Genomic DNA, 24,862 nt, shown 5'->3' on the forward strand with positions numbered 1-24,862 from the left:
AGAGATTAAACACCCGACATCTGCTTGGGAAGATCTACTGGGGAGATCTATATCACCAATTAGCAGGAGACAACAAACAAAAGATATATGGCAAGAAATGCAACATGAATATCTAAATGTTGAAAATATGCATGAATATGCGTGATTTATGTTTGATGAATGCTGACAAAACAGACATATCTAACACAAACAGGTCCAGGAATCAAACACCCGGTACTACACCACAGGAGAGAAAGCCAAGATCGCCGGAGAATTACCAATTTTGACGGGATCAGGAAACAACAAGATCTCTGCAAGGATGGATCATCAGCCTCAACTGGGAAACAGGAGCTCACTGCACAGGCAAGAACTTCTACGGAAACAGACCACACAAGTAGAATCTGGCCGCACCAGCAACTCCTGGAGATACTGTCAGGAACTCCATTGGGGACGAATCCACTGAGGGAAAACAGATCACACAAGTAGATTCTGCCACACAGGCCACTTTACTGGGGATCAACAGCATTAGGAAATCAACCAAAATCTTTGCAGGGGAGAAAATCACTACAGATACAATCCACCATGCCACACATCTACTGGGGATTTATCTGAGGCAGAGAAAGAGAACTGGGGATCCATCACCAAATACCAAACCTTCGAAGAGGAACCACGACTGCTGAGGAGGTAAGAATCACTGCTCTGCTGAAGGGAGGAGAGGTGAAAACCTCCACAAGCACTCTAATGGGAAGAGATAACATAGATGAAGTACATCATGCCAACAACTCCGCTGGCGACTTCACTGGGGAGAGAATATTGTTGGAGAGGAAAATTGAAGTCTTCAACAAACACTCTGAGTTAGGAGGAGTCATAATAAAGGCCCTGTTCAACAAAATCTGTTCGAGAGAAAATCCCAACAAACACCCCGCTCATGGGACCAAATCTCAACAGAAGTTCCGCTTGGGGAGCACCCCAACAACAATCTGGAGAAAGAGGATACAGCCATGCCAGGAATATGAACAAATGTCTTACCCTGTTGGAAATCATGCCACCCTTGGGAGAGCACTAAGAAATTCTTAAGTATCCTTTTTATCATTGTGAACGTTCACTTTGTTAAAAACAATTTTTATTAATAAAAATTTTGTTTGTTTAAAACAATGACATTTTATCAATTAAAACATGCAAAACATTTGTTGAATTGAAACAAATAAGAGTGCAAATAATTGGATAAAAGCTCAAATTTATTTGATGGAATGGTAGCCTGCAAATGGCAAGACTCCATAGATCTGTACAAATTTGAAACCGGTGATATATATTGGAAGAGGGCTACATTGAACATAATGACCATTTCTCTACCAATTTGAATCCGATGTATTTGAAGCTTCAGTTGACGACGACTGAGCGAGAATCTCTGACGAAAAGACAATTGTGAAACAGAAAGTCTTGTCAGGATGCAGTTACTTGCCAAATCCCTAATTTTTGTCTAGATTGCCCCAGGGTGAGGTACTCAATCTAGCGGGATGCAAATATAATTTTTTTTTCATGTCTCTAATTTTTGCCTGGATCGCCCTTTCGGGTTTTCCACCGAGACGCTAATTTTTGCCTAAGCCTCCCTTTCGGATTTTCAACTTAGCGAGCTATTCTGTTTTTCTTTTTAGGCGAAGTATTTCTTGACTGCATCTGAATTCACAGGACGAGTGAAATCCTCCCCATCCATTGTTGTAAGCATCAAAGCACCGCCTGAAAAGGCTCTCTTGACAACATATGGACCTTCATAGTTTGGAGTCCACTTGCCCTTGGAATCGGGCGCGAAAGACAAAACTTTCTTGAGCACGAGGTCACCTTTTCGGAACACACGAGGCTTGACCTTCTTATCGAATGCTTTCTTCATTCTCTGCTGATATAACTGATCATGGCACATGGCAGTTAATCGCTTCTCTTCAATTAAATTCAATTGGTCATAACGACTCTGAATCCATTCAGCATCAGTCAACTTGGCTTCCATCAAGACTCTCATTGATGGTATCTCCACCTCTATTGGGAGAACAACCTCCATGCCGTAAACAAGAGAAAAAGGGGTTGCCCCTGTTGAAGTGCGGACAGATGTACGATATCCATGCAAAGAAAATGGCAGTATCTCATGCCAATCTTTGTACGTGACTGTCATCTTCTGGATAATCTTCTTGATATTCTTGTTAGCAGCTTCAACAACCCCATTCATCTTGGGTCTGTAGGGAGAGGAATTATGGTGTGCAATCTTGAACTCAGCGCACAACTCTTCCATCATCTTGTTGTTCAAGTTAGATCCATTATCAGTAATGATCTTATCAGGCACACCATAACGGCATATCAGCTGATTCTTGATAAACTTCACGACCACCTGCCTGGTCACATTCGCATACGAAGCGGCTTCAACCCATTTGGTGAAGTAGTCAATTGCTACGAGAATAAACCTGTGTCCATTGGACGCTTTAGGCTCAATCATGCCGATCATGTCGATTCCCCACATAGAGAAAGGCCATGGTGATGAAATCACATTCAGAAGTGTCAGAGGAATATGAATCTTATCCGCGTAAATCTGACACTTGTGGCATTTCTTCACATATTTGTAGCAGTCAGACTTCATTGTTAACCAATAGTAGCCTGCTCTCAACATCTTTCTAGCCATGGCATGTCCATTGGAATGAGTACCAAATGAACCCTCATGGACCTCAGTCATCAACAGGTCTGCTTCGTGTCTATCCACGCATCTGAGCAAAACCATGTCAAAATTTCTCTTATACAGCACTTCACCACTGAGGTAGAAACTGCCTGACAACCTTCTCAGAGTTTTCCTATCTTTCACAGATGCCCCAGGCGGGTAGACCTGGTTCTGAAGTAAATTCTTGATATCAAAATACCAAGGCTTATCGTCTTTGACTTCTTCAACTGCAAACACGTGAGCTAGTCTGTCCAAGCGCATCACGACGATATTAGGAACTTCATTCCAATATTTGACCACAATCATCGAAGCAAGCGTAGCAAGCGCATCTGCCATCCGATTATCCTCTCGAGGAATATGATGAAAGTCAACTTATGTAAAGAACGTTGAAATCCTCCTTGCATAATCTCTGTATGGAATGAGACCAGGCTGATTTGTCTCCCATTCACCCTTGATTTGATTGACAACTAGGGCCGAATCACCATACACATCAAGATGCTTGATCCTTAGATCAATGCACTCTTCTAATCCCATAATGCAGGCTTCGTACTCAGCCATATTATTCGTGCATTTGAAAGTTAGCCTTGCTGTAAACGGAGTATGTGTGCCCTGAGGAGTAATGATTACTGCCCCAATACCATTTCCGTACTGATTTACAGCGCCATCAAACACCATCGTCCATCTGGAACCAGGTTCCGAACCTTCGTCAAGTGTAGGCTCATCACAATCTTTCATTTTCAAATACAGAATCTCCTCGTCTGGGAAGTCGTACTGAACAGACTGATGATCTTCAATCGGCTGATGTGCCAAGTGGTCAGCCAAGATACTACCTTTGATAGCTTTCTGAGCTCGATACTCAATATCATACTCAGATAACAACCTCTGCCAACGGGCAATCCTCCCGGTTAAAGCAGGCTTCTCGAAGATGTACTTGATTGGATCTGTAAGACCCCAATTTTGGCCCTAAGATCCCTCATGGCCCATATCATATCATATCATGGCCTCAAGGATCATTGCATGCCTTAGTCCCCTCCTAGTGGGTAGTTTGCCTTGTGGGTTGATTCTTGATCACCAAGCATACTTTGCATTTGTATATTCTTGCTTTTCATATGTTTATCATTCAAAAAGTACAAAAATATTGTCAGTTTAACCTTGTTGCTTGCAATTGAAGCAATCATCAGCAATTAGGTCAAAGACAGTCAGCAATCAGTCAAAGCAATGGATGGTGGCCATTCTTGCAGAATTTGGGCACCATGATCAATAATCAAGAGCTCATATATCTTGGGACATCATTTGGAATCAAGTTCTCAAGGAATTAGGGTTTGGAATTCATCAGAAATGCTTCAATCATCCAAAACCCTAGAAAAGTCAACAGAAAGTCAAACTTGGTCAACTGTGGATTTAATCAGTGATTTGATGGATAGATTTGATTTGAAGGAGTTCATTCATGCTTATATAAGCCTCATGTATCATGCCAAACCTCATCATGGAAGAATTTGAAGCAAAATCAGAAATTTCCCAAAATAGAAAGTGGACCTGTAATTTCAACTGCCAAAAATGGAAACTTCTTGATCCTCAACCTACATCATGATACAAGCTTCAAATGAATTTTTGCCCAACATGAAAGTTGAAGATCTTGTTCTCCCATTTTCAAAAAGTCCAAGAACTCTCAAATCCCATGTATGGTTGTCAAGATATGATCAATTCAATTTCAAAAATTTGTGAACTTCAACAAGCCATATCTCATGAACCATAAGGCCAAATTTGATGGGGTTTTTTCCTACAAGTCCTATTTAATCCCCTCTTTCCAAAAATGTATTCCTCATGTACCAAAACATCACCATGCAAAATGGCATTTTTGGACTTGCATAATTCATTTTCAAGTGAGGGTGAAAAGTGAATTTTTAAATTAACCATTTCCAATCCATTTTTCCATTTGGATAAGTTCTGAATTGACATTTTTGACATGTTACAAAGCACATTTCGTGCAGACTCACACCCCATTGCCAAGTTGGTGAAATTTAGCAAAATGACAAAAATGCTTCATTTGAGCTAATCTTGTTTAGCACTTCATTAACCAACATTAAACAGATGTATATAACCTTATTTTCTGCACAACTAAACCCTAGCCACAGCCTTTGCGCAGCAGAATTTCTCACTCTCTCACTTTTGCATTTTGACTCTTTTTGCAAATTCTGTCAAAAACTTCAAAAGACCTCAAGCTACTTGTGGTTGTTCCATCATCCATCATCAATATTGAGCTTGTTCCAACCATCAAATCACAACTGGACAGCCATTTTCTAACTCTGTTTTTCGAAGGACCAGTCATGGTGAAATCGAGATTTGGAAGTTTCAAGCAAGTTTGAGTCAAAGTGCTTCAAGGTTTCTTCATTCCAAAGCATAGTGGACCTCTGCTTGAGCTGGAAGCATACAAACAACCACTGTTCCTTGATTTTCTTCACAGCCAAGTAAGATTTCGACTATCCTTTCTCACCGAACCATGCCATGTTTAACGTAGAGCCTAGCATGCTGATTGCAATGAAGTTTGTCTCATGTAATTTGGTTGACTAGTTTGCAAGAAATCTGAAAAAATAAGATGGATAATCATTTGCATTTTTGTTCGAATCTCTTACCACAGTTTGTTTCCATGAAAACTAAGTTTGGATTTGTATTGTATATGCTCTAATGGTCCTGTTGGTATGCCATTTATTCATTTCTGAAACTTTTCATTCATGAGCAAAGTTTGATGTTCATATTTCTTCTGCTCGATTCATGCATATGACTGTGTTTTGTGGAAAATCAATGTTGGATTGTTGTTCACCTTGCCTTGCTGATCATGTCTATGTATTTATTTGGGATTTCTGGAAAATTTCATCAAGCACGATTTTGTAGATGATGAATGTTGTTACTGTATGTTTAAAAACCCTAAGTTGCCCAGAAAAGTAAATGGTGATTGGCTGCTGTTGCTCATTGTACTGTTCCATTGGCCATCAGCCAATTAAAACATTTCGTGGCCATAGCCTGTACGCAGTCGTTTTGTTAAGTGAGGCGCACAATTACAAGTGTGCCACTGGGTCAACCATGTTTGACCTTCCCTTCATGTTATTTGTTCATGTTTGGTTCCAATTGTACCTCAACTTCCAAAAATCATTTCTAATTCATTTCAACTCCAAAAATCATGGGATTTTTTGTATCTTGATCATGAAAATGTCTAGTTTTTTACCATTATTTTTCCAGATTTTTCTGATCAATGAATTTTAATTGGCCTTAGGGTTTATGTAAAGTGACCAAAAATGATACATATTGCCAAAACCCTTGTGAAATGATGAGTTTGTATCCATTGGTTCTGAAAATTTTTGTGGTTAAACTAGACTCATTCATCTTTGTTTACATGTAGAGTTTGTGCATTTATCACTTGTGGTTTGCTAGATACAAATTTTTGAACTAGGGTGTGACAACTTGTGTCACACCAATGATGTGCATTTTCTTGATTTTTGTTCACATGCTTCCTGACCTCCAAATGATCCAATTTTTTGCATGAATCATCTATCATATGTCTAGTTTGTGCATGAATTTTCTTGGATTTAATGATGCCATTTTCCATTTAATTGTGAATTTTCTTCCCTGCCTAGTCAAATGTTGACTTTATGTGATACATGTTGCCAAATCCTTTGGGAAATCCTCATGCCTTATTGTATGATCATGAAATTTCATATGTGCATACTAGACATCTTGAGCTTTGCATTGGTGTTAATCCCATTCATTTCTCATCTGTTTTCATTTTGTTATGATTTTTTGAAGATGACACATGTTTTGTTGACTTCTTGGTGCATACTTGAAAATGTGTTGACTTCCTGATTTTATTTGACTATCTTCCCATGATCCAATTGAGATGAAATTTCATATGCATGCTATGTTATGGATTGTGATTGAGTATGAATTATTTCATAATTTTTGGAATTGTTTTTGATTGCTTTTGAGCTTGGTCTTGCTGTTGACCTTTTGTGTGCTTCATTTTGCCATGTTTGACTTCTTTGGTTTATAAAATGACAATGATGCATGATATAAACTTGAAACCAATTGTGCTAGCTTCTTAAATGTTTGAACATGAATTGGGTTGACTTTTCTTTGCTGTTTTTGACCTTTTCTTTCATCTTTGACTCTAGGCTAGTCCTAGTGGTCTTTTGAGCTTACAATTGAGTTAATGTTTCAGGTTAAGCACCAATGCCTCAAAGATCATTCAAATTTGATTGAGTTGGATTATATATATCATGTGCTAACCCTTGTTTTGTAGGTGTGACTCATATAGTTGAGTCTTGTGCTTTGCACATTGGTCCCTCTGTGGTTGACTGTTGTTTATCCATTCCTTTTGTTTTAAACTATTGAACTGTTTACTAATTGGTTTGACTTTTTCAGGTACCCTTTAGTTGCTTTATTTGCTTGCTTTTCTATTTAGCAATTTGCTTTGAGGTAATCCTTCTTTCTTCATGTAGTCTGGAGACCCGGTCTGTTATTTGACCGGGCAAACTGTCTGAAGTCCTCCTTAAGAGGCCATGCCTGTGTGTGTTTAAAATTGTCCCAAGCAGGAAAAGTCCTTCAAGTAAGGCAATTGGTAGATCAAAGGGATAAGTAGCCTATCCCCTACTATTCAGTGAGTCCTCTCCTTGCTCCCATTACATGGTTGAAGCATTGAGATAAAAACCCAAAATCTATCGAGTCAATAATGTGGAAAGAGCTCCATCTTTCTGAGCTCCCACACTTTCTTAAAAGCTCTCCCTGATCAGGGATAGAAGCAATGAGGCACACCCCTCATCTCCTTTCATCTGCTTCACCTTAGCCTCTCAATGGCAAGGTTAAGAGCGACATTTACCTATTACAGTGGACTTTCATAGTCAAACCCTCTTGTATGAGCCTCCTTGTTTGGATATAGAGTGTGCTGTTTGATATTCATTGATTGATTGATTGCTTTATATGCACATGTTTGTTTGTATGCTTCATGCATTTATCATCATCATCAATTGCCATTAATGCACGATCATCTCATTTGTCTTTGTGACATTGTCATTGTTGTTTACCCATTGAGGACAATCGTAAGACCATCTATTGGCCATTGCTCCTATGATATGGAAGTGAGTTGTAAGACCATCACCTTGGCCACTCATCTTATCTTTGCTTAATGCATTTGGTTGTATGTGAGGTTGCAGTTATAAGTCCCTGTAAGTTGGCATCTGTTGTCCTGTGATCATAACTTGGTCTGTTTGATTGTATGTGAGGTTGCAGTTATAAGTCCCTGTAAGTTGGCATCTGCTTTCCTGTGATCCTAATTTGTTTTGTCTGTCTGTATGAGAGGTTGCAATTGTAAGTCCCTGTAAGTTGGCATTTGCTTTCCTATGATCATATGTTGCTTTTGTTCTTGTATGTGAGGATCCATTGTAAGTCCCTGTAATGTGGCATTGGTTTTCCTATGAGCATCTGTGGAGTTAACCTAAGTCCAGATAGATTGGCAGTTGACTTCCATGTTTCATCTTTGTTTTCTTTTGAGGAGATTAGTGTAAGTCCATTGAGTGGCCTCTGATATCCTGTTCTGTTTTAGGAGACTGGTGTAAATCCATCTATTGGTATCCGGTATCCACCTTTTATTTCTTTGTTTGAGGAGATTAGTGTAAGACCATTGAGTGGCATCTGATATCCAGTTTTATTTTAGGAGATTGGTATAAGCCCAGTGATTGGCATCCGATATCCGCTTTTGTTGACTTTCTTGTTTGTTTGTTATTATCCATTGCTATTCCAAAGGACACACTTGAATCATACCCTATATGATCTCAAGAAGTGAACTCCTGAGAAGTTTTACTTTCCATCCTCATTCATTCATCTCTCATTGTGTCCTAAACCTTTTCACACTTTGATTTCAAACTTAACATAAGTGTTGTGCAAACATCTTCATGTTTTCAAACTAAAAACCTGGACTCAAGTCCTTGACTTTTTCAAACTCCATTTCATAACACTTCTTTTGAATCAATCTTAATCATACTTTGACTTTCTTTTCATAATCACAATCAATTAACTTCACTCATTCACTTGTTTTGGCTTTGTCCATTGTTAATCTTTTCACATTAGCCATAGGTTTCAATTATCTTTGTGGTTGATGTAAATCTTGCCTATCCTTAGTGAGTCGACAGTAAGACTTCCGTACTGAAACAGGGCTAACCCCTCTAGTACGTCGAAGCTATCCTCGCATGGTGGATGTTGTTTTTTGGTCGAGTGTTCTCCCATTGATAATGAAAAGCCTCAGTGCTTGTGTTTAAAACTGAATCCACCAACTTTTGGAAATCTTTTGGCCGAACTACGGCGTTTTGATCCTTACCTTTGATGGAAGGTACGTAGGCAGCGGGTTCATCCGTTCAAACCCAATAACCCAATAAAAAATTGTACATTCTTTTCTCATCATCCCAATCATGTTTGCACAATACTTATGTCATAACAAATAACAATTTAGTACAACAAGTGTGAAAAGGGCTCCCTAGGAGTACCTAGGACGTAGTGGGTGCCTAACACCTTCCCATTGCGTAATTTACCCCTTACCCAGACTCTCTGATCTTTTTATTAGTTTTCTACGTGTAAAACTTCTTAGGCTTTTGTTCGCTTTTTAGCCAGTCCTTTGGATAAATAAAAGTGCGGTGGCGACTCGAAAATTTCATTGTATCTCTTGCTTATGATTTAATCGATAGATCATATAGCGACGAATACACCGCTACAGGATCCATTATGGATATTAACCAAGTTGTATGATTTATCATGTACTGGCGTAGACGCTTAGCAGCCCAAGCCAAAGCACATCACGTCTTCTCAAGCATTGAGTAACGAGACTCACAATAAGTGAACTTCTTACTCAGGTAGTAGATAGCAGATTCTTTCTTTCCCGATTCGTCTTGCTGACCGAGTACACAACCCATCGAGTCTTCAATAACAGTCAGATACATGATCAAAGGTCTTCCTTCTACAGGCGGAGACAAGATCGGAGGTTCAGACAGATACTCTTTGATACTGTCGAAAGCTTTCAAGCAATCCTCGGTCCAATCAAGAGACTGATCTTTCTGGAGGAGCTTGAATATCGGCGCACATGTGGCAGTCATGTGGGATATAAATCTGGAAATATAGTTCAAGCGGCCAAGAAAACCTCGGACTTGCTTTTCAGTTTTGGGCGCAGGCATCTCTCGTATTGTTTTGACCTTTGCAGGATCAACCTCAATACCTCTCTCGCTGACAATAAAGCCCAATAACTTGCCAGAACGGACTCCAAATGTACATTTGTTGGGGTTCAGACGAAGCTTGAACTTCCTCAAATGCTGAAAAAGCTTCAACAAATGCTCAATATGTTCAACTTCTGTTCGTGACTTAGCAATCATATAATCGACATAAACCTCTATCTCCTTGTGCATCATATCATTAAACAAGGTAGTCATAGCTCGTTGATACGTGGCTCCGGCGTTCTTCAAACTGAAGGGCATCACTCGATAACAGAATGTTCCCCAAGGTGTGATGAATGTTGTCTTCTCCATATCCTCGGGTGCCATCTTGATTTGATTATATCCGGAAAATCCGTCCATAAATGAGAAGACTTTGAATTTAGCTGTATTGTCTACCAACATATCAATTTGTGGTAGAGGGAAATCATCTTTCGGACTAGCTTTATTCAAATCTCTATAATCAACACACATACAGACTTTTCCATCTTTCTTAGGCACAGGCACAATGTTGGCCACCCATTGAGGATATGTGGAAGTCACCAGAAACCCCGCATCAATTTACTTCTGAACCTCCTCTTTGATCTTCACTGCCATATCTGGATGAGTTCTTCTGAGCTTCTGCTTCACAGGCACGCACTCAGGCTTCAGCGGCAGGAAATGTTGCACAATATCTGTATCTAGACCCGACATGTCTTCGTACGACCAAGCAAAGATATCGGAATATTCTCGTAGCAAACTGGTCAACCCCTTCTTGACAGACTCTTCCAGGAGTGCCCCAATCTTCATTGTTCGAACACAATCTTCAGACCCCAAGTTGACTGTTTCCAGATTCTCAAGGTGCGGCTGAATGATCTTCTCTTCGTGCTCAAGAAGACGGGTAATCTCATCAGGAATCCCTTCAACATCATCTTTCTCTGCTTCAAATACAGGGAATTCAAAATTGGGAGATGGCGTTGGATCATTATGTTCAATGGGTTTTAGAATCATCCTGCATAATGATTTTGGATAATGAAAAAGCTTTAGAATTTAAACAAGCAAATCATTATGCAGATGAAAAGATTATTTTTATTCTTGTTTTTTAGGGTTTTTTTTGTGATCACCAATTTCATGCAAAAGCAAAAAGTGAGAACAAATGGAAAAACAAATGTTTAACATGAATTTATTGAATGAAATATCATTGTATATATGATGCCAACAATGTCATCACTTCTCCTTTTGGCATGGGAGAAGGGTTTTTAAACAAATTGAACATATTACGCTGATCTATGAATGACCGTAGGAACATCCACAGCGACCCAATTGTGGCAGATCCCGCCAGGGATGACAAAATTGTCAGTATCTTCTGCATCTTCTTCCAGAATAGCAGCAGCTTCTTCAGCTTGATCAGTGTGGATAAAACCTCCACTCTTGAACAACCCTTTGTCGTTGAAGACCCCAGAAGAATAGCCAATTCCAGCCCGGGACTTATTGTCTTCAAGCTTAATCATTTTTCCTAAACCAGCAACTGCACCACATTCAATGGCCAGTTTCGCATCTCGATAGGAAGCAAATGAAGGAGACTTCTTCTCAATCGGCTCCGCTATAGATAAAGCTTGGAAAGGAGTTCCAACTTCATCCTCAGCATCAATGTATGAGAAAGAAGACAAGTGGCTAACCAGGAATAAATCCATCGAAAGCACTCAGTCTGGCAAATTCCTCCTTGAGTTCTTGATTCTCTCGCTCAAGATGATCCATCAATCTGGAAGAGTTGGCTCTGGTGTAGTACCGATGAGTCAGCTTGTCTTCAAAATAAATGAAGAGCACAGAGTTAGGCCACAGACAAGAAGACCGGAACAACACCTGCTTATGCAAATGATGCATGCAATATTTGTGCATATGCTCGTTTTTATTTTCGAAGGAACTTTAGGGTATTATTTGCAAATTTGAATATTAAGCATTTAATCACATATGGAAAATATCTCATCAAATATATTTGGACAAAGAAGTACAGCATTGTTCATCATTATAAGAGAAAAGGAAAATAAACATCCTATGGATCCCTAGAAGCTCGGGATGTCGGAAGATAAGCTGCGCGAAGCCTCTTAATCTCTCTCTCATATGCTGCTTCCATATCCATCTTATCTTTGGCGAGTCTGTCATACCTCCTTTTCCAGAACTTGGAAGACTGAGGAAGTAGAGAAGTCCATGCATCATTCGGATCATCAATGACCTGATGCTCTAGGAACTCGATCATAGCATCCTTCTCCTTAAGCTGTTGAAGCAATTCTTCTCTTTCACGGATCCAGGCACGTGAAAGGTCTTCTTCTCTCAACTCCTCTACGCCTTGGTTAGGGAGGGTTGAAGGCCCAGCCACAACCAAAGGTGTAGGTCTCGGATAGTCATAAGGCATGAGATACTCAGATGCTCTCTTCCTCACCCAAGTAGTATACGGCTCCAAAGCTATGCAATTCTTCGGACCCAATTCACTTCTACCCTTCTTGTGAATCTTGCGCCAAGCGCGGACCATCCTTGCTTTCAGGCCTTGGGGATCTTTACCCTCCTGAAAGAACACACCTTCTAACAGAATGTTATTAGGTTTATCCTTTAGGGGGAACCCAAGCTGACGACGTGCTAAGATAGGGTTGTAGCTAATCCCACCACATGTACCAAGAAGAGGCACATTGGAGAATTCACCACAAGAATCAATGATCTGGACACCATCATATGCACGATCATACCAAGAGATATCATCATTAGTGAGAGACATGAGTCTCGTAGACCACCGTAGACATCCCTTGTTCTCCTTGAAAGCAAACGTCTGAGGTAAGTGAGAAATAAACCACTTATACAATAGAGGCAAACAACACACAATAGCGCCACCACCCTTTGCATTCCTCAGGTGCAAAGAGACATAGGCATCACCCAACAGAGTCGGAACGGGATTAAGAACAGAGAAGATCCTAATGGCGTTCACATCTACAAATTTGTCGATGTTGGGGAACAATACCAGTCCATAGATGAGAAGCACAAATATGGCTTCAAAGGCATCCTCACTCATGGCCTTCCCATAAACAGTAGCTTGAGCGATGAGGAACTCAGAAGGAAGACCTTGAATTCCACCTTTGGAAGTCATATGAGCTTTAACCACGGATTCATCTATACGCAACATGTCAGCTATCTCTCGAGGAGTAGGAATACTCTCCAAGCCACTGAACGACACCTGATCCAGAATCGGAATACCCACAAGATGAGCATACTCCTCAAGGGTAGGCAATAGCTGAAAGTCCGGAAAAGAGAAGCAGTGATACAACGGATCATAGAACTGCGCCAAAGTACTCATCAACCCTTCGTCAACCTGAGTAGTCAGAAGAGGCAGAAGCTTTCCATAACGAGCTTTGAAACCCAAGGGATCTAATACATAAGATGTCAGATTCCTTAACTCTTTCAGATCGGGTTGTCTGAAGCTGTACTTCTTTGTATGCCTTTTTGGTCTTTCCATATCTGAAAATTTTGCAAATAAACCCCTTAAGTTCCTTGAAAATTTTCTTCTTCTGATGATATGGATGCAGATGAATGCATGAATGCATGAATGCAACAATCACACTCAAGGATCAAGCAAAGCACACCAGACAAAGGTCATGGGATAGCTCATATCATCCTTAATATCAATCATTCATTTTGGTGGATTATGATTTTCACCTTATCGACACCCAAGTTCCATTGATATTAACGATATACGAACGGTTCAACCATCCTTAATATCAATCATCCATTTTGGTGGATTATGGTTTACACCTTATCAACACCCAAGTTCCATTGATATTAACGATGGGTGAACGGATCAACCATGAATCACGGGTTTGTTGTGAGTCACGAGCATGGAGCCTCGGTTAAGAACCACCCAAAGGGAGTGTACTATGATTTAAACCTGCCGAACATGTTCTACCAGAGGTTCCCATAGTCATCATCCCATCTTTTGAATATTATCGGAGGAACGAATACTCATATTCCAAAAATATTCTCAAGAGAGACTCTTATGAGTGTAGTATCGCGTAACAATCACATCAAATCTGACATTTGAACGACCTCCGCACTACATCCTAAAAATAGGCCAAGATGGGCTTGGTAAACTAAGGTCCTTGGCTTCTACGGCACATATCGGAAGAATAATGCCTAACCACAAATAACTTGTGTGACATCATTAATCCAACATGACCTCCACCAAGTGAATGGACTCGCAAGTCAACTTGCTAAGGAATAACTCCACACAAGTCGACAAGACTATGCCATTCTCCTATCATAAGGTGCACTCGAGTTCGGGTATAGAATTCATCTCACAGAGATCACCAAACAAGCAAGCAATTGATATATCAAGCAAATCAATCGTTACAAACAATACAGTAATCCCAAATTGCACAAAAATATGTCATAAACAACATATCACAACAATTGTGAAAAGTTGGCAAACCCACTAGGAATTATCCCCAGCAGAGTCACCACTTTTCTATAGCGGTGTATTCGTCACTTTATGATTTATTGGCTAAATTAAAAGCAAAGCATACAAAGATAGAGTCGCCACCGCACTTCTATTTATCCAAAAGAATGGCTAGAAAGCGAACAAAAGCCTAAGAAGTTTTATAGAGAAAACTAATAAAAGAGGTACAGAGATCTGGGTAAGGGGGTAATTATGCAAAGGGAAGGTGTTAGGCACCCAATGCATCCTAGGTACTCCTAGGGAACCCTTTTCACAAATTGTTGCAAAAGGTATTGTTTATGAAAATATTTATTGTGCAAACATGAGGGAAGTGATGAGAAAAGAATATACAAATTTTATTATTTTTGTGTTTGGATGGATAACCATTGCTTACGTACCTTTACAGGATCAAAACCTCGTAGTTCGGCTAAAAGATTTCCAAAAAGTAAGTGGATTGTGTCGCAACCTGAAAAATACAGTGGTGCGAAAAAACAACCGGCGAGAAAGAAGATGACAGAAGAGTCGCCACCGTGCGTTATTTATCCCAAATGAGGGAAAGGAAACGCTCGAAGTAAACCTGAAGAGAGGAAAGGAAAAGACAAGGTCTCGCAACCAAATCTTGGGTTCGGGAGTCGATTATGCGAAGGGAAGGTATTAGCACCCCTACGCATCCGTAGTACTCTACGGGATCCACTCTTGTTGTTCTTGTCTAAAGGGTGTGTGTTTATCTAATGTACTATTTACTAAAAGGGTCAAGAGAAAAATGACTCGCACAGATATCGCATCCATTGCATATGTATCTCATCTGAATATGAGAATCAGAGTCTTCGTAGCTCGGCTACCTATGGGTGAAAGAGACGTGTGCTCGCCAAGACATCGCGTCTTATGCCTGCATATCTCATATGGAATGAGAATCAAAGCATAATGTAGTTCGGCTAACTAACGGGAACAAAGGTCTCGATTGCAACTAGGGCAAGAGAAAAGGGAAGGTCTCGATCGCAACGAGGGCGAAAACAAACAAAGATTAGTTGTTAGTTGTCAGTCTAACTCGGCAAGACATCGCATCTTGTACCTACGTATCTCATCTGAACATGAGAATCAGAGTTGCCGTAGTTCGGCTACATAGGGCTTGCCATCTGAACATGGACTTACAAAGGAGGACACCAGTTGTGTCAAAGGAGAGTGGGCGATGTGTTCACGTCCTAGCAGTAGGTGTCGCAGCTTGCTGAATCGAGTCTTAGGCAGTTACCTCCTTGCAATAGAACGGACTACATGCCACAAGATCGGAGACGCTCGGAAAGGTCTAAAAGAAAGGGGGAAGTTTTGCCCTAGAGTTGTCGTGCAATATGTACTTAGGTGTTAGGATTTACAAATCTACATTCGGAAAAGCGTCATTTATCTCTACTCAACAATCGTGGCTGAAACATTGTTTTGTATCTCTTAAGACAATATATTTTTCATTTTAAAAGGTTTTTGATTGATCGCACGGCGGCGAGGAATAAGAGTTTGATTGGTTGGATGTGCTTTGAGTGATGGCGAGAACTAGGATTGGCGAGATATACATCTCGAATCCTAGCCTCAGGAGTGCATGGTATACACCATGTTCCATTTCCATCTTTATTTGCAAAAGGTTAAGATAGGAATTAAGTATTTTGGAATTTTGATTGAGAAAGGGTTTGAAGGAACCGCATTGACAATTTTAGACGATGGCGAGAGCTAAGATTGGCGAGGCATACGTCTCGAATCTTAACCTCAGGATGTAAGAACAAAAATAGTTCTACAATAGATTCCATGATTTTGATGATAACAAAGGATGAAACCAAAAATGGCACCCTAACGAAAAGTTTCTAAGTGTGCAGGGTTCTAAAGAAAGAAGAAATAAATCTGATGATGTCATCAGATGCACAACAAGATCAGATGCAAAATCTCAAGTATCAGAAGCATCTAAAGTGGAATCTCGTTTCAAGAAGCTCTGACTCTGGACAAAACTACAAAGTATCAGAAGCATCTGAACATGAAGTAAAGTCTAGAAGCTCTAACTCTGATCAAATGCCTTCTGTAAACTCTGAAGTTATTCAGCGCCATCTGAACTTTCAAGAGATAACATCAGAAGCCAGTTTCTCCAGATACACAAAGACTCTAATCAGAATTGTTAATCATGATGAAGTAACGTTTAAGCCAAGTTAAAGTTCTGCAAATGGATTTCCTCAATTAGAAAAGAGACGTTAATCTCCACTTCCAAGAGAGAAGATACTAATTGTGGTAAGTAGTCACTTCTAAGTGAAAAAGTCTACTGCAGAAGCTATTAATGGAATGGCGTAACTACATCTCAATATCCAACAGACTCAACGCTACTTCAACTCTACTTCAACTCCTATAAATAAGAGAAGAAATCTCATTCAGTATACACAAGAAATCACTAGCCAAAACTATACTGAAATTATATCACGCTCAAGAAAAACATCTTTGTTCTTCAAAGATTTTCACTAAGCTTTTGCTTATCAAGTGAAAAATTTGTTCTTAAGTTTGTAATATTTGCTTTCTTAGAAGCACTCTAGATTACACATCTTGTATCTATTTTTATTTGATTTCCTCAAGTGACTCTTTGTAGTCTGTAGACTTGAGAGGACTAAGAGATTTTCTTTTCTCTTAGGGGTTGTTTGTAATCTTTCAAGATTAGTGGATTAAGTCCTTGTTGAAGGCGAAATCACCTTGGCCGGGTGGACTGGAGTAGCTTTGTGTTATAAGCGAACCAGTATAAAATCATTGTGTGATTTCATTTTGCAAAAGCGCTTATTTTTCAAACAATTCAAACCCCCCCTTTCTTGTTTTTCTCACCTTCACAGGAGTGCATGGTATACACCATGTTCCATTTCCACCTTTATTGAGAAGGTGTTAAATAAGAATTAGGTATTTTTGAGTTTTGTTGTGAAAAATGACTTGACCTAAATCAAGTATTGATGGACGTTTGAGAAAGATTTGAATGAGTGTTTGAGAAAACAAAGTGGGTAAATTGGATGATGGCGAGAGCTAGGATTGGCGAGATATACATCTCGAATCCTAGTCTCAGGAGTGCGTGGTATACACCACGTTCCACTTCCATCTTTATTGAAAAAAGTCTTGACTATGAATTAATATTTTTTGAGTTTTTATTAGAGAAAATGGCTTGACGTTGAATCAAGCATTTGATGAAAGTTTGAAAGAAAAAGGAATAGAGTAGGAGGGCGAAATGAATTGATTTGTTTATTGAGAAAACACTCGACGTTGGATCGAGTCTTATTTTTTTTATCTTTTGGAAATGGTTGATTTTATTCTTGTGTTAGTAGCTAACTAAACAGTCAAGCAAATAAAGAAATGAAAAACAGTAGAATTATTACACATCGAGGGAGTGGGGTACATTTTGTCAAATGGGGATTCAAAGTATTGGAATAATTAAATTGGCTCCAAACAATAAATAATGCAATGTATGAGTGTAAGTGCAAAGGAACTGTCTCATTGTAAGAAGGCCCAAGAGTAAGCCATGTGCAGAAAATAACACAACAAGTTATATTTACAACACACTTAAAAATTAAATCGAAAAAAAGATAAAATCGGGATTTGCACGGATGGAAATTGAGGGACATACAAAACCTAAATAATGTGCTCAAAGCCGGTTTGCGCATGTTGACAATAATCGAAATGTCATATGCGATTAATCGAAACGCGGCGAAATACTATCACTATATCGATAAAAAATAATCATGGATAAATAACAAGAAAGATGTCAAATCCATAAATTAAAAAAATCGTTGTTTAACATTAAAATCAAAGACAAAGACAAACATTTAAAATCAACAAGTGTCTAGAAAATGAGAATAATAAAATAAAATAAAAAGGAGTAAAAAAAAAGAAAAAGAAAACAAAATGTAAGAAATGGGGTATCGAACTCGTACCCTAGGGCTTGCCAAACGACACCCCTACCAACTCAACCAAACTGAGTTGTCGATATTAATTTGTATTCATTAATACATATGTTCAAAACTTGCGTTGTATTGGTTAAAAGAAAAACAAGTTAACAAACCAGAAGCATTAACAGCAGACAAGTTCAACTTAACACAGAAATCATGTTTCTTTTCATTTTTGAAGATTAAAGATTTAACAGCAATAACCACACAAATGGAAGCATCAAGGAAGCGGAGATGGAAATAGAAACTCGAAAAAGAAACTAACCGGTTGCGGCGAGATTGACCGACGGATGTAGGTAAGGTTCCGTCTGAACCGGTTTTTGATCTTCCACTCTTCACCACCAAGAACCACTATGGTTTTCGTTTCTCCTTGCCGTCGGCCTCTTTTTCGTTGGTGAACAGTAGCGCGGCTCCTCCAAAGAATTAGGGTTTTTCCTTTTTGAAACTTTTTTCGCCGTTAATTTCTCCGTCCCCTTACTGATTCGCTTTCCCCTATTTATGTTCTGTGAATTAGGGTTTTCGGATTGCTATGGTTGATCCAAGAAGTATCCCAGCCAAGTCCTTTCGGTGCTCAGAAATTTGAGCGGTCCTTTTTGATGCTAAATTTTGGAACGGTAATCTGAACTCAAGCTTTCTCCCTTTGTTTTGTCTTAATGCCAATTCGGGTATTCTTTGAAATTTTACTGCTTGGTAATTATTTTGTAGCTTCGGAATATCTAACCTTGTCTCTCTTCTTGACGAGTTCAACAGGTGTAATGATTTCAACAGTACCCTTGTTAATCTTTGTGGGATGTTGAGCACCTGGAAGAAAGAGGTTTGGGATGGGTCGAGCCCTGTGTTGCCTGGTGGAATAACAACATCAATGGGAGCAACCAAACCAACACGAGCAGGAGCTCCAACCTTGTACTTGGCAACTTCATCGCTAACCTCTTTCAAATCTCCTTTGGTGAAAATCAAACCAACGTTTCCAACAAGGAGAGGAATCAGGTTGATAAAAGCATTGTTCCCAGTCTTCTCAGCATGAATCCTAACAGATCTCTTCATCATAGTATTCTTCCCCATAAGAACTACAGAATCCCCACGTAGACCGCTTCGACTATTCTGAAGCTGCTTTGATCCAACATTGTCAGCGTTAACAATGAGAATCTGAAAAAACTCGTCTAGAAGCTGGCCTAGCTTGGCATCGTAAAATTGCTTCTTCTCGGCTTTTCTCCCTAGTCTATGCCTGTTCCTGAAGTAATGAAATAAACCACTGGAAAACCTTGTCTTCGTGTGGCCTTCATCATTTTGAAACTCCTCTGTTTCAGTTCTAGTTTTATCCACTTTCTGAAGCCAAGCTGTAACATCACTTTCAGTTATTCCCAGATTATCCTCAGTTTCAGCTACCGCATGTTCCAGCCTCTTTCTTTGAAGACTTAGCTTTTCATCAAGACTGCGTAGCTCATTAACATTTTCCTTGTAATAGAAGATGTAACCCACATGCCGAATAGTCAGGTCCAACACAACATCGGCAGCCCTTTCTACAATTTTGGATGCACACTCCATACTTTCTTCTTGACCTTCTTGAACCAAGTATGACTACATCTCTTTTCGGCTAAGAAAACTGCTTGTCTTTCTTCATTTGTGGTTTCTGTTGTGAACACGCCCAACTTATCACAAAAGTCCACAGCCAACTGCTTCAGTTTTGGACATTCTATATGTCCCCCATTATAGAAACGCTTCACATTTGGCAGGCCGTACAATTTCATGAAGGTTACTTCAGGAAACATTAATCGTGCTTGTGGTCCATCATGCCAAGTAACAATTTCCTCCATGCCATCACAAAGATTTACTAAAATGCCTGCAAGCCTTTTTAGATCTTTGGCCACAGAAGCTGGTAAGAGATAGCTCAGTTTATTACAGCGTGTAGCCTCTATAACCCGCAGATTTTTGAAGCAAAGAATTCCTTCTGAATCTCTATCCCATACTTGCTTTAGATTTGGGAGTTGGTCTACCAAAATAAGCTGCAGGTTTGTGACTTTCATAGATACATCTGGTTGAAAATCTTTGATTTCAAAAATCACTTCCACCGACATGCAATCAATAACCTTCAAGCTGTCTAAACTCCCAAACCATCCTGTCATGTGACTTGGAAAAACATTGTTAAGTTGTTTACACCCTTCAATTTGCACAGAAATGAGACTAGAGAAGGAATCGGCACCAACTTCCACTTGCCATATGTCTGTCAACTTATTGAGTTTGGTTAGGTGGATTTCCTCCAACTTAGGAAAGATGCATACCTTGTCCACACTGTCTCCTTCACTGGTAAAAATCTTCTACATCATCCAACAGTCACTTATAAAAAGGCCTTTCAATTTCTTAAAATTGCTAGCCACTGACATTGAACATAAGTATTTTAAGTTATAGCATTCTTTCACAGTTAATTTTATTAAGTTTTGAAAGCAGAAATTTGACAGGAACAGTTGATTTCTCCACAACAATTTTGTCAGACTTTGAGACATCAGCAATCATGCGAGCCGCGCTCTCCCAATATGTCAAATCTGCTGCTTTGCCGGCACCGAGACCCTGAGTTTTAGTCGGGGTGTTAACAGAGACAAACACTATGTCAGCCTCAAAGACATGCTTTTCAACATCAGTTCTGAAGAAGAGATTCCTGCCACGACATTGCTTTACAACATTGTCAAGACCGGGTTCATAGATTGGAAGCTGGTCGCTGTTCCGAGCTGTGATGCGGGATACAGATATGTCGACAACAGCCACTTCAATGGATGGACATTTAAGTGCAATGACTTCCATAGTTGGACCACCAACATATCTAGCACCAATGCAGCAAATCTTCACCATTTTGCTTTTCTAAATAACCTCGAGAGATGAATGATGAAACCTTTTGACTAAGAGGGAAAAGAGAGAAAGAAATGAAGTTTTGTGGTGTTGTTATTTTTCCATTGTGTTGCTCACGATTTGTGCGCTTGGCTTATGCTTGCAGGTTGACAAAACATACCGGTTTGAGGTCTGCTGCGAATTCTGTTGTGGTTGAGTGGTGATGGAGAGATTCTGGATGGGATTATCACAAGTAGCCACGGAGAGGTTGAACGAATTTGCAGTCCAAATGTGACGAGCTCCATTGTAACACCGTCCAATGAGTTTGCAAGTATCTCAAAGTCCATAGTTCCCGGATGAAGTATACAACCCTCAACCTTTTGAGCTACTAATTGCCATGGAACAATTGCACTGTAACGTTCAACAACGGTAAGCAAACGATTGCTATAGTGTATACTGCGGTTTGCTTTTTATGAGGTCTTTTGAATTTTTAGTTTAAGCTTTTTATTGGCTTCAGGTGGGATCAATGCTGAAATCAATTTATCAATTATCTCAATCTCAATGTCGCCAAAAGCCAACGGTGCTCAATTATTCTGTAACATCTGAACAGGTTTTGGAGCTAAGTGTACAACCTCCGACATTATGCACTCTATCACGAAGCAATTATTGTACTCATTGTGGATGATGTTGCAGGTTTATGAGAATGGATTTGTATCTTTTTTTATTTAGAGTATTTCAAATAGGTCATATCGTAGTGACGTATGTAATGTGACATTAGTATTGTAACTTGGTTGAACATGAAGTGTGATTGAAATTTGAATGTATGGTTTGAATCTGTAACAGAAAAATATACATTGAAACAGCAAGCATTTGATGTTCCACCAAATTTCCACACATCATTAGCCCCAATTTGTTTCCATTCACTATAGGATTTAAGGGCCAATACACCATTCCCAATCCTCGATGATTTTTCCCCTTGTTCTAGATCAGAAGCTTCAAAGATAGGAATTCCAATTTCCTGAACAGCCACTAGAAAGTTCCTAACATTTTCAAAAATACTGGAATGCCGATGACGGTGCTCCATCAAGGATTAACCCAGAATCAACCGGACTCTCCACAACCTTACATACAACACCAGGTTGAACCTTGTTAATAACATTACAAAGAATGATTCCACTCCTCAAACCAAGCCTAAACTCTTCCTCAGAAGGCTCCGCCGGTAAATCCTTAGCTGCAACAATTCCAACCATTTTCCTCAACCACCCCGCGACTTCATATCTTCTCAATGCAGCTTCTTCTGATTTTCTAGATTCCAAATCAAGATCTTTGAGACGAGTGCCATGTTGTTGAAGAACATCCTCAATAATAGACGCAACTTTATGAATGAATTTTCAAACATAGAGAGATACAGATTCTATTCTTCTTCATTGTAACCTTTTCCTTAAATCGATCATTTCCCCCAAATGCAGTCCTAGAGCCTCTTACTCAATTCTTACGCAAAGCAAACAAAACTCAAAGATGTGTAAAACATATCGCTACACCTCCTTTTACACAATTTGATCAAACACATGTTTATGGGTGTAAGCTCTTTAACGCAGCCTGACCAGTTATTACACCAAAGTAATAACTGATTTTATCACATGATAAAGGATTCCATGTCTTGCTTGACCAAGGGAAAATAATCACTCTATCTCAAGACAATACGACGAGGGCCAAAGGTTTATGGAATAGCAGGTGATAACAAGTCTCAGCGAAACAAGTCGGTGGATGGATTCATGACCAGATGAAATGATCATGAAAAAAGAATGCAAACGAATGGTTGATGAAAAAATTCAGGGCCAAAATCGGGGTATGACAGATTGATTTTAAACAAAAGCCCTAAGGTCTTTCATTATCCATGGGAGAAAACTCAACCTATACAACCACAAGTCCACCATGTGAGAAAAGCTTCAACTTGCTAGTGAAGGACCATGCCCTATAATAAGCAAGGAAGTCTTACAATTCAATCACTAAGGACAAAAGGTGAGATTCACATCAACCACTAAGATAATTGAGATCTATGGCTAATGTATGAAAACTTATCAAGAAGTGGACAAAAGCCACAAAAGCAATTGAGTGAGTGAAATTAACCACTTAGGAATATTCACAAAAGATGGTCAAAGTTGGTATTAGATTCAATTCAGAAGAAGTATTGTGAAAATGAAGTTTGAAAATCAGAGGCTTAAGGCCTAGGTTTCTAGTTTGAAAAGAAGTGAAAATGTTTGCACAATTTTTTTTGGTTTGGGTTAATATGCAAATGGAGGTTGAAAGAACAAAAGGTGGGAGGTTAAGGGATGCAAAACTTCTTAGGAGTTCACCTCTTGAGATCATATGTAGATAATCCAAGTGATTCCTTTGGAATAGGCAACAAGCAAAGCTAGCAAGCAAGGTTCAAAGAGAACAAAACTGGAAATGGAATGCCAATAAATGGTCTTACATCCAACTCCGAAAACAAATGAAATAGGAAACAAGTTGCCAATCAATGGTCTTATACCTGACTCCACAAAATGATCACAGGAAACAGATAGTCAATCAATGGTCTTACATTTGACTCCTCACAAGACAAAAATAGGAAAGGGAGTGCCAATCAATGGTCTTATGTCCACCTCCACAAAACAAAGATGGAAACCAGATGCCAATCAATGGACTTACACTAGCCTCACAAAGCAAAAAAAAAACAAATGCAATAAGCAAGAGGAAACAAGTTGCCAATAAATGGTCTTACACTCGACTCCAAGGAAATAGAATGCCAATCAATGGTCTTAGTTCCAAATCCACAAAACAAAGATGGAAACCAAATGCCAATCAATGGACTTACACTCGACTCCTAGGAAATGGAAAGCCAATCAATGGTCATAATTCCAACTCCTACCAGATCACAGGAAACAAATGTCAATAGCTGGACTTACAATTGACTCCTCAATGGACAAAACGAAATATCACAAAGTATGAACAATGATCATGAAATGATGTATAATTAATACTCAAAGATGAAAACAATGCACAAGGCACACACAAACAATTATGCACAGATGGACAAATAAGCAAACAAACAGTCAGTTAGCACACACTATACACAATCAATAGGCTCAAGCAAGGTTGGGCTTTAGTCAAGGGGTCACATCAACCTCGACAAACAAGCCAAATACTGGAAGGGGTAGTCAGGCTCTTAACCTCTAACATTGAGAGTTAGGGTGAGCAGATGAAATGGAGATGAGGGTTATGCCTCATAGCTCTTAACCCGGGCCTGGGAGAGCTTGAATCAATAGAAGGTGTGGGAGTCCAGAATGAGGAACTCTATTCCACAATGACTGACTCTATACACAAGATTTTGGGTTTTTATTCAAATTGCATCAACACATGGTGTGAGCAAAATGAAAGACTCGACTGAATAGCAGGGGATGGATTGCACATCCCTTCTATCTGCCAATTGCCTCTTAAGAGGACTTAACCTGCTTGGCACAAAATTAAACAAACAAAGACATGGCCTCTTAAGGAGGGCTTCAGACAAGTGCCTGCCAATAACAGCAGGTCTTCCAGACTACATGAAGATCAGGAATTATACCTAAGTGGTATGCCAACCACAAGCAAAGCAAAGTTCAAATGAACTTAAAGCAACTTATGTACCTGTGTAAACAACTAAACAAATCAGTACAGTATTCAGACAAACTGTCAACAGTCA

At 39.4% G+C, this 24,862-nt stretch overlaps 1 protein-coding gene, 1 long non-coding RNA gene and 1 pseudogene across 2 annotated transcripts; 1 reads left to right on the forward strand and 2 right to left on the reverse strand.

Annotated features, from left to right (window-relative positions):
* Positions 1-19,015: 19,015 nt before the first annotated feature.
* LOC127130497 (60S acidic ribosomal protein P0-like) lies at positions 19,016-19,866 on the reverse strand (annotated as a pseudogene).
* Positions 19,867-20,336: 470 nt separating this feature from the next.
* On the forward strand, positions 20,337-21,801 carry LOC127126409 (uncharacterized). The gene is made up of 3 exons (XR_007804971.1): positions 20,337-20,625; positions 21,308-21,570; positions 21,659-21,801. It is a non-coding gene; the product is annotated as an uncharacterized LOC127126409 (long non-coding RNA).
* LOC127126407 (UDP-glucose 6-dehydrogenase 1) lies at positions 20,707-21,251 on the reverse strand. Its single transcript, XM_051055333.1, has one exon. The coding sequence runs from the start codon at positions 21,163-21,165 to the stop codon at positions 20,722-20,724; it is 444 nt and encodes a 147-aa protein (XP_050911290.1). The 5' UTR covers positions 21,166-21,251; the 3' UTR covers positions 20,707-20,721.
* Positions 21,802-24,862: the final 3,061 nt, after the last annotated feature.

The sequence above is a fragment of the Lathyrus oleraceus genome, chromosome 3 (genome assembly GCF_024323335.1).
Source record: "Lathyrus oleraceus cultivar Zhongwan6 chromosome 3, CAAS_Psat_ZW6_1.0, whole genome shotgun sequence".
Taxonomy (NCBI): Eukaryota; Viridiplantae; Streptophyta; class Magnoliopsida; order Fabales; family Fabaceae; genus Lathyrus; species Lathyrus oleraceus.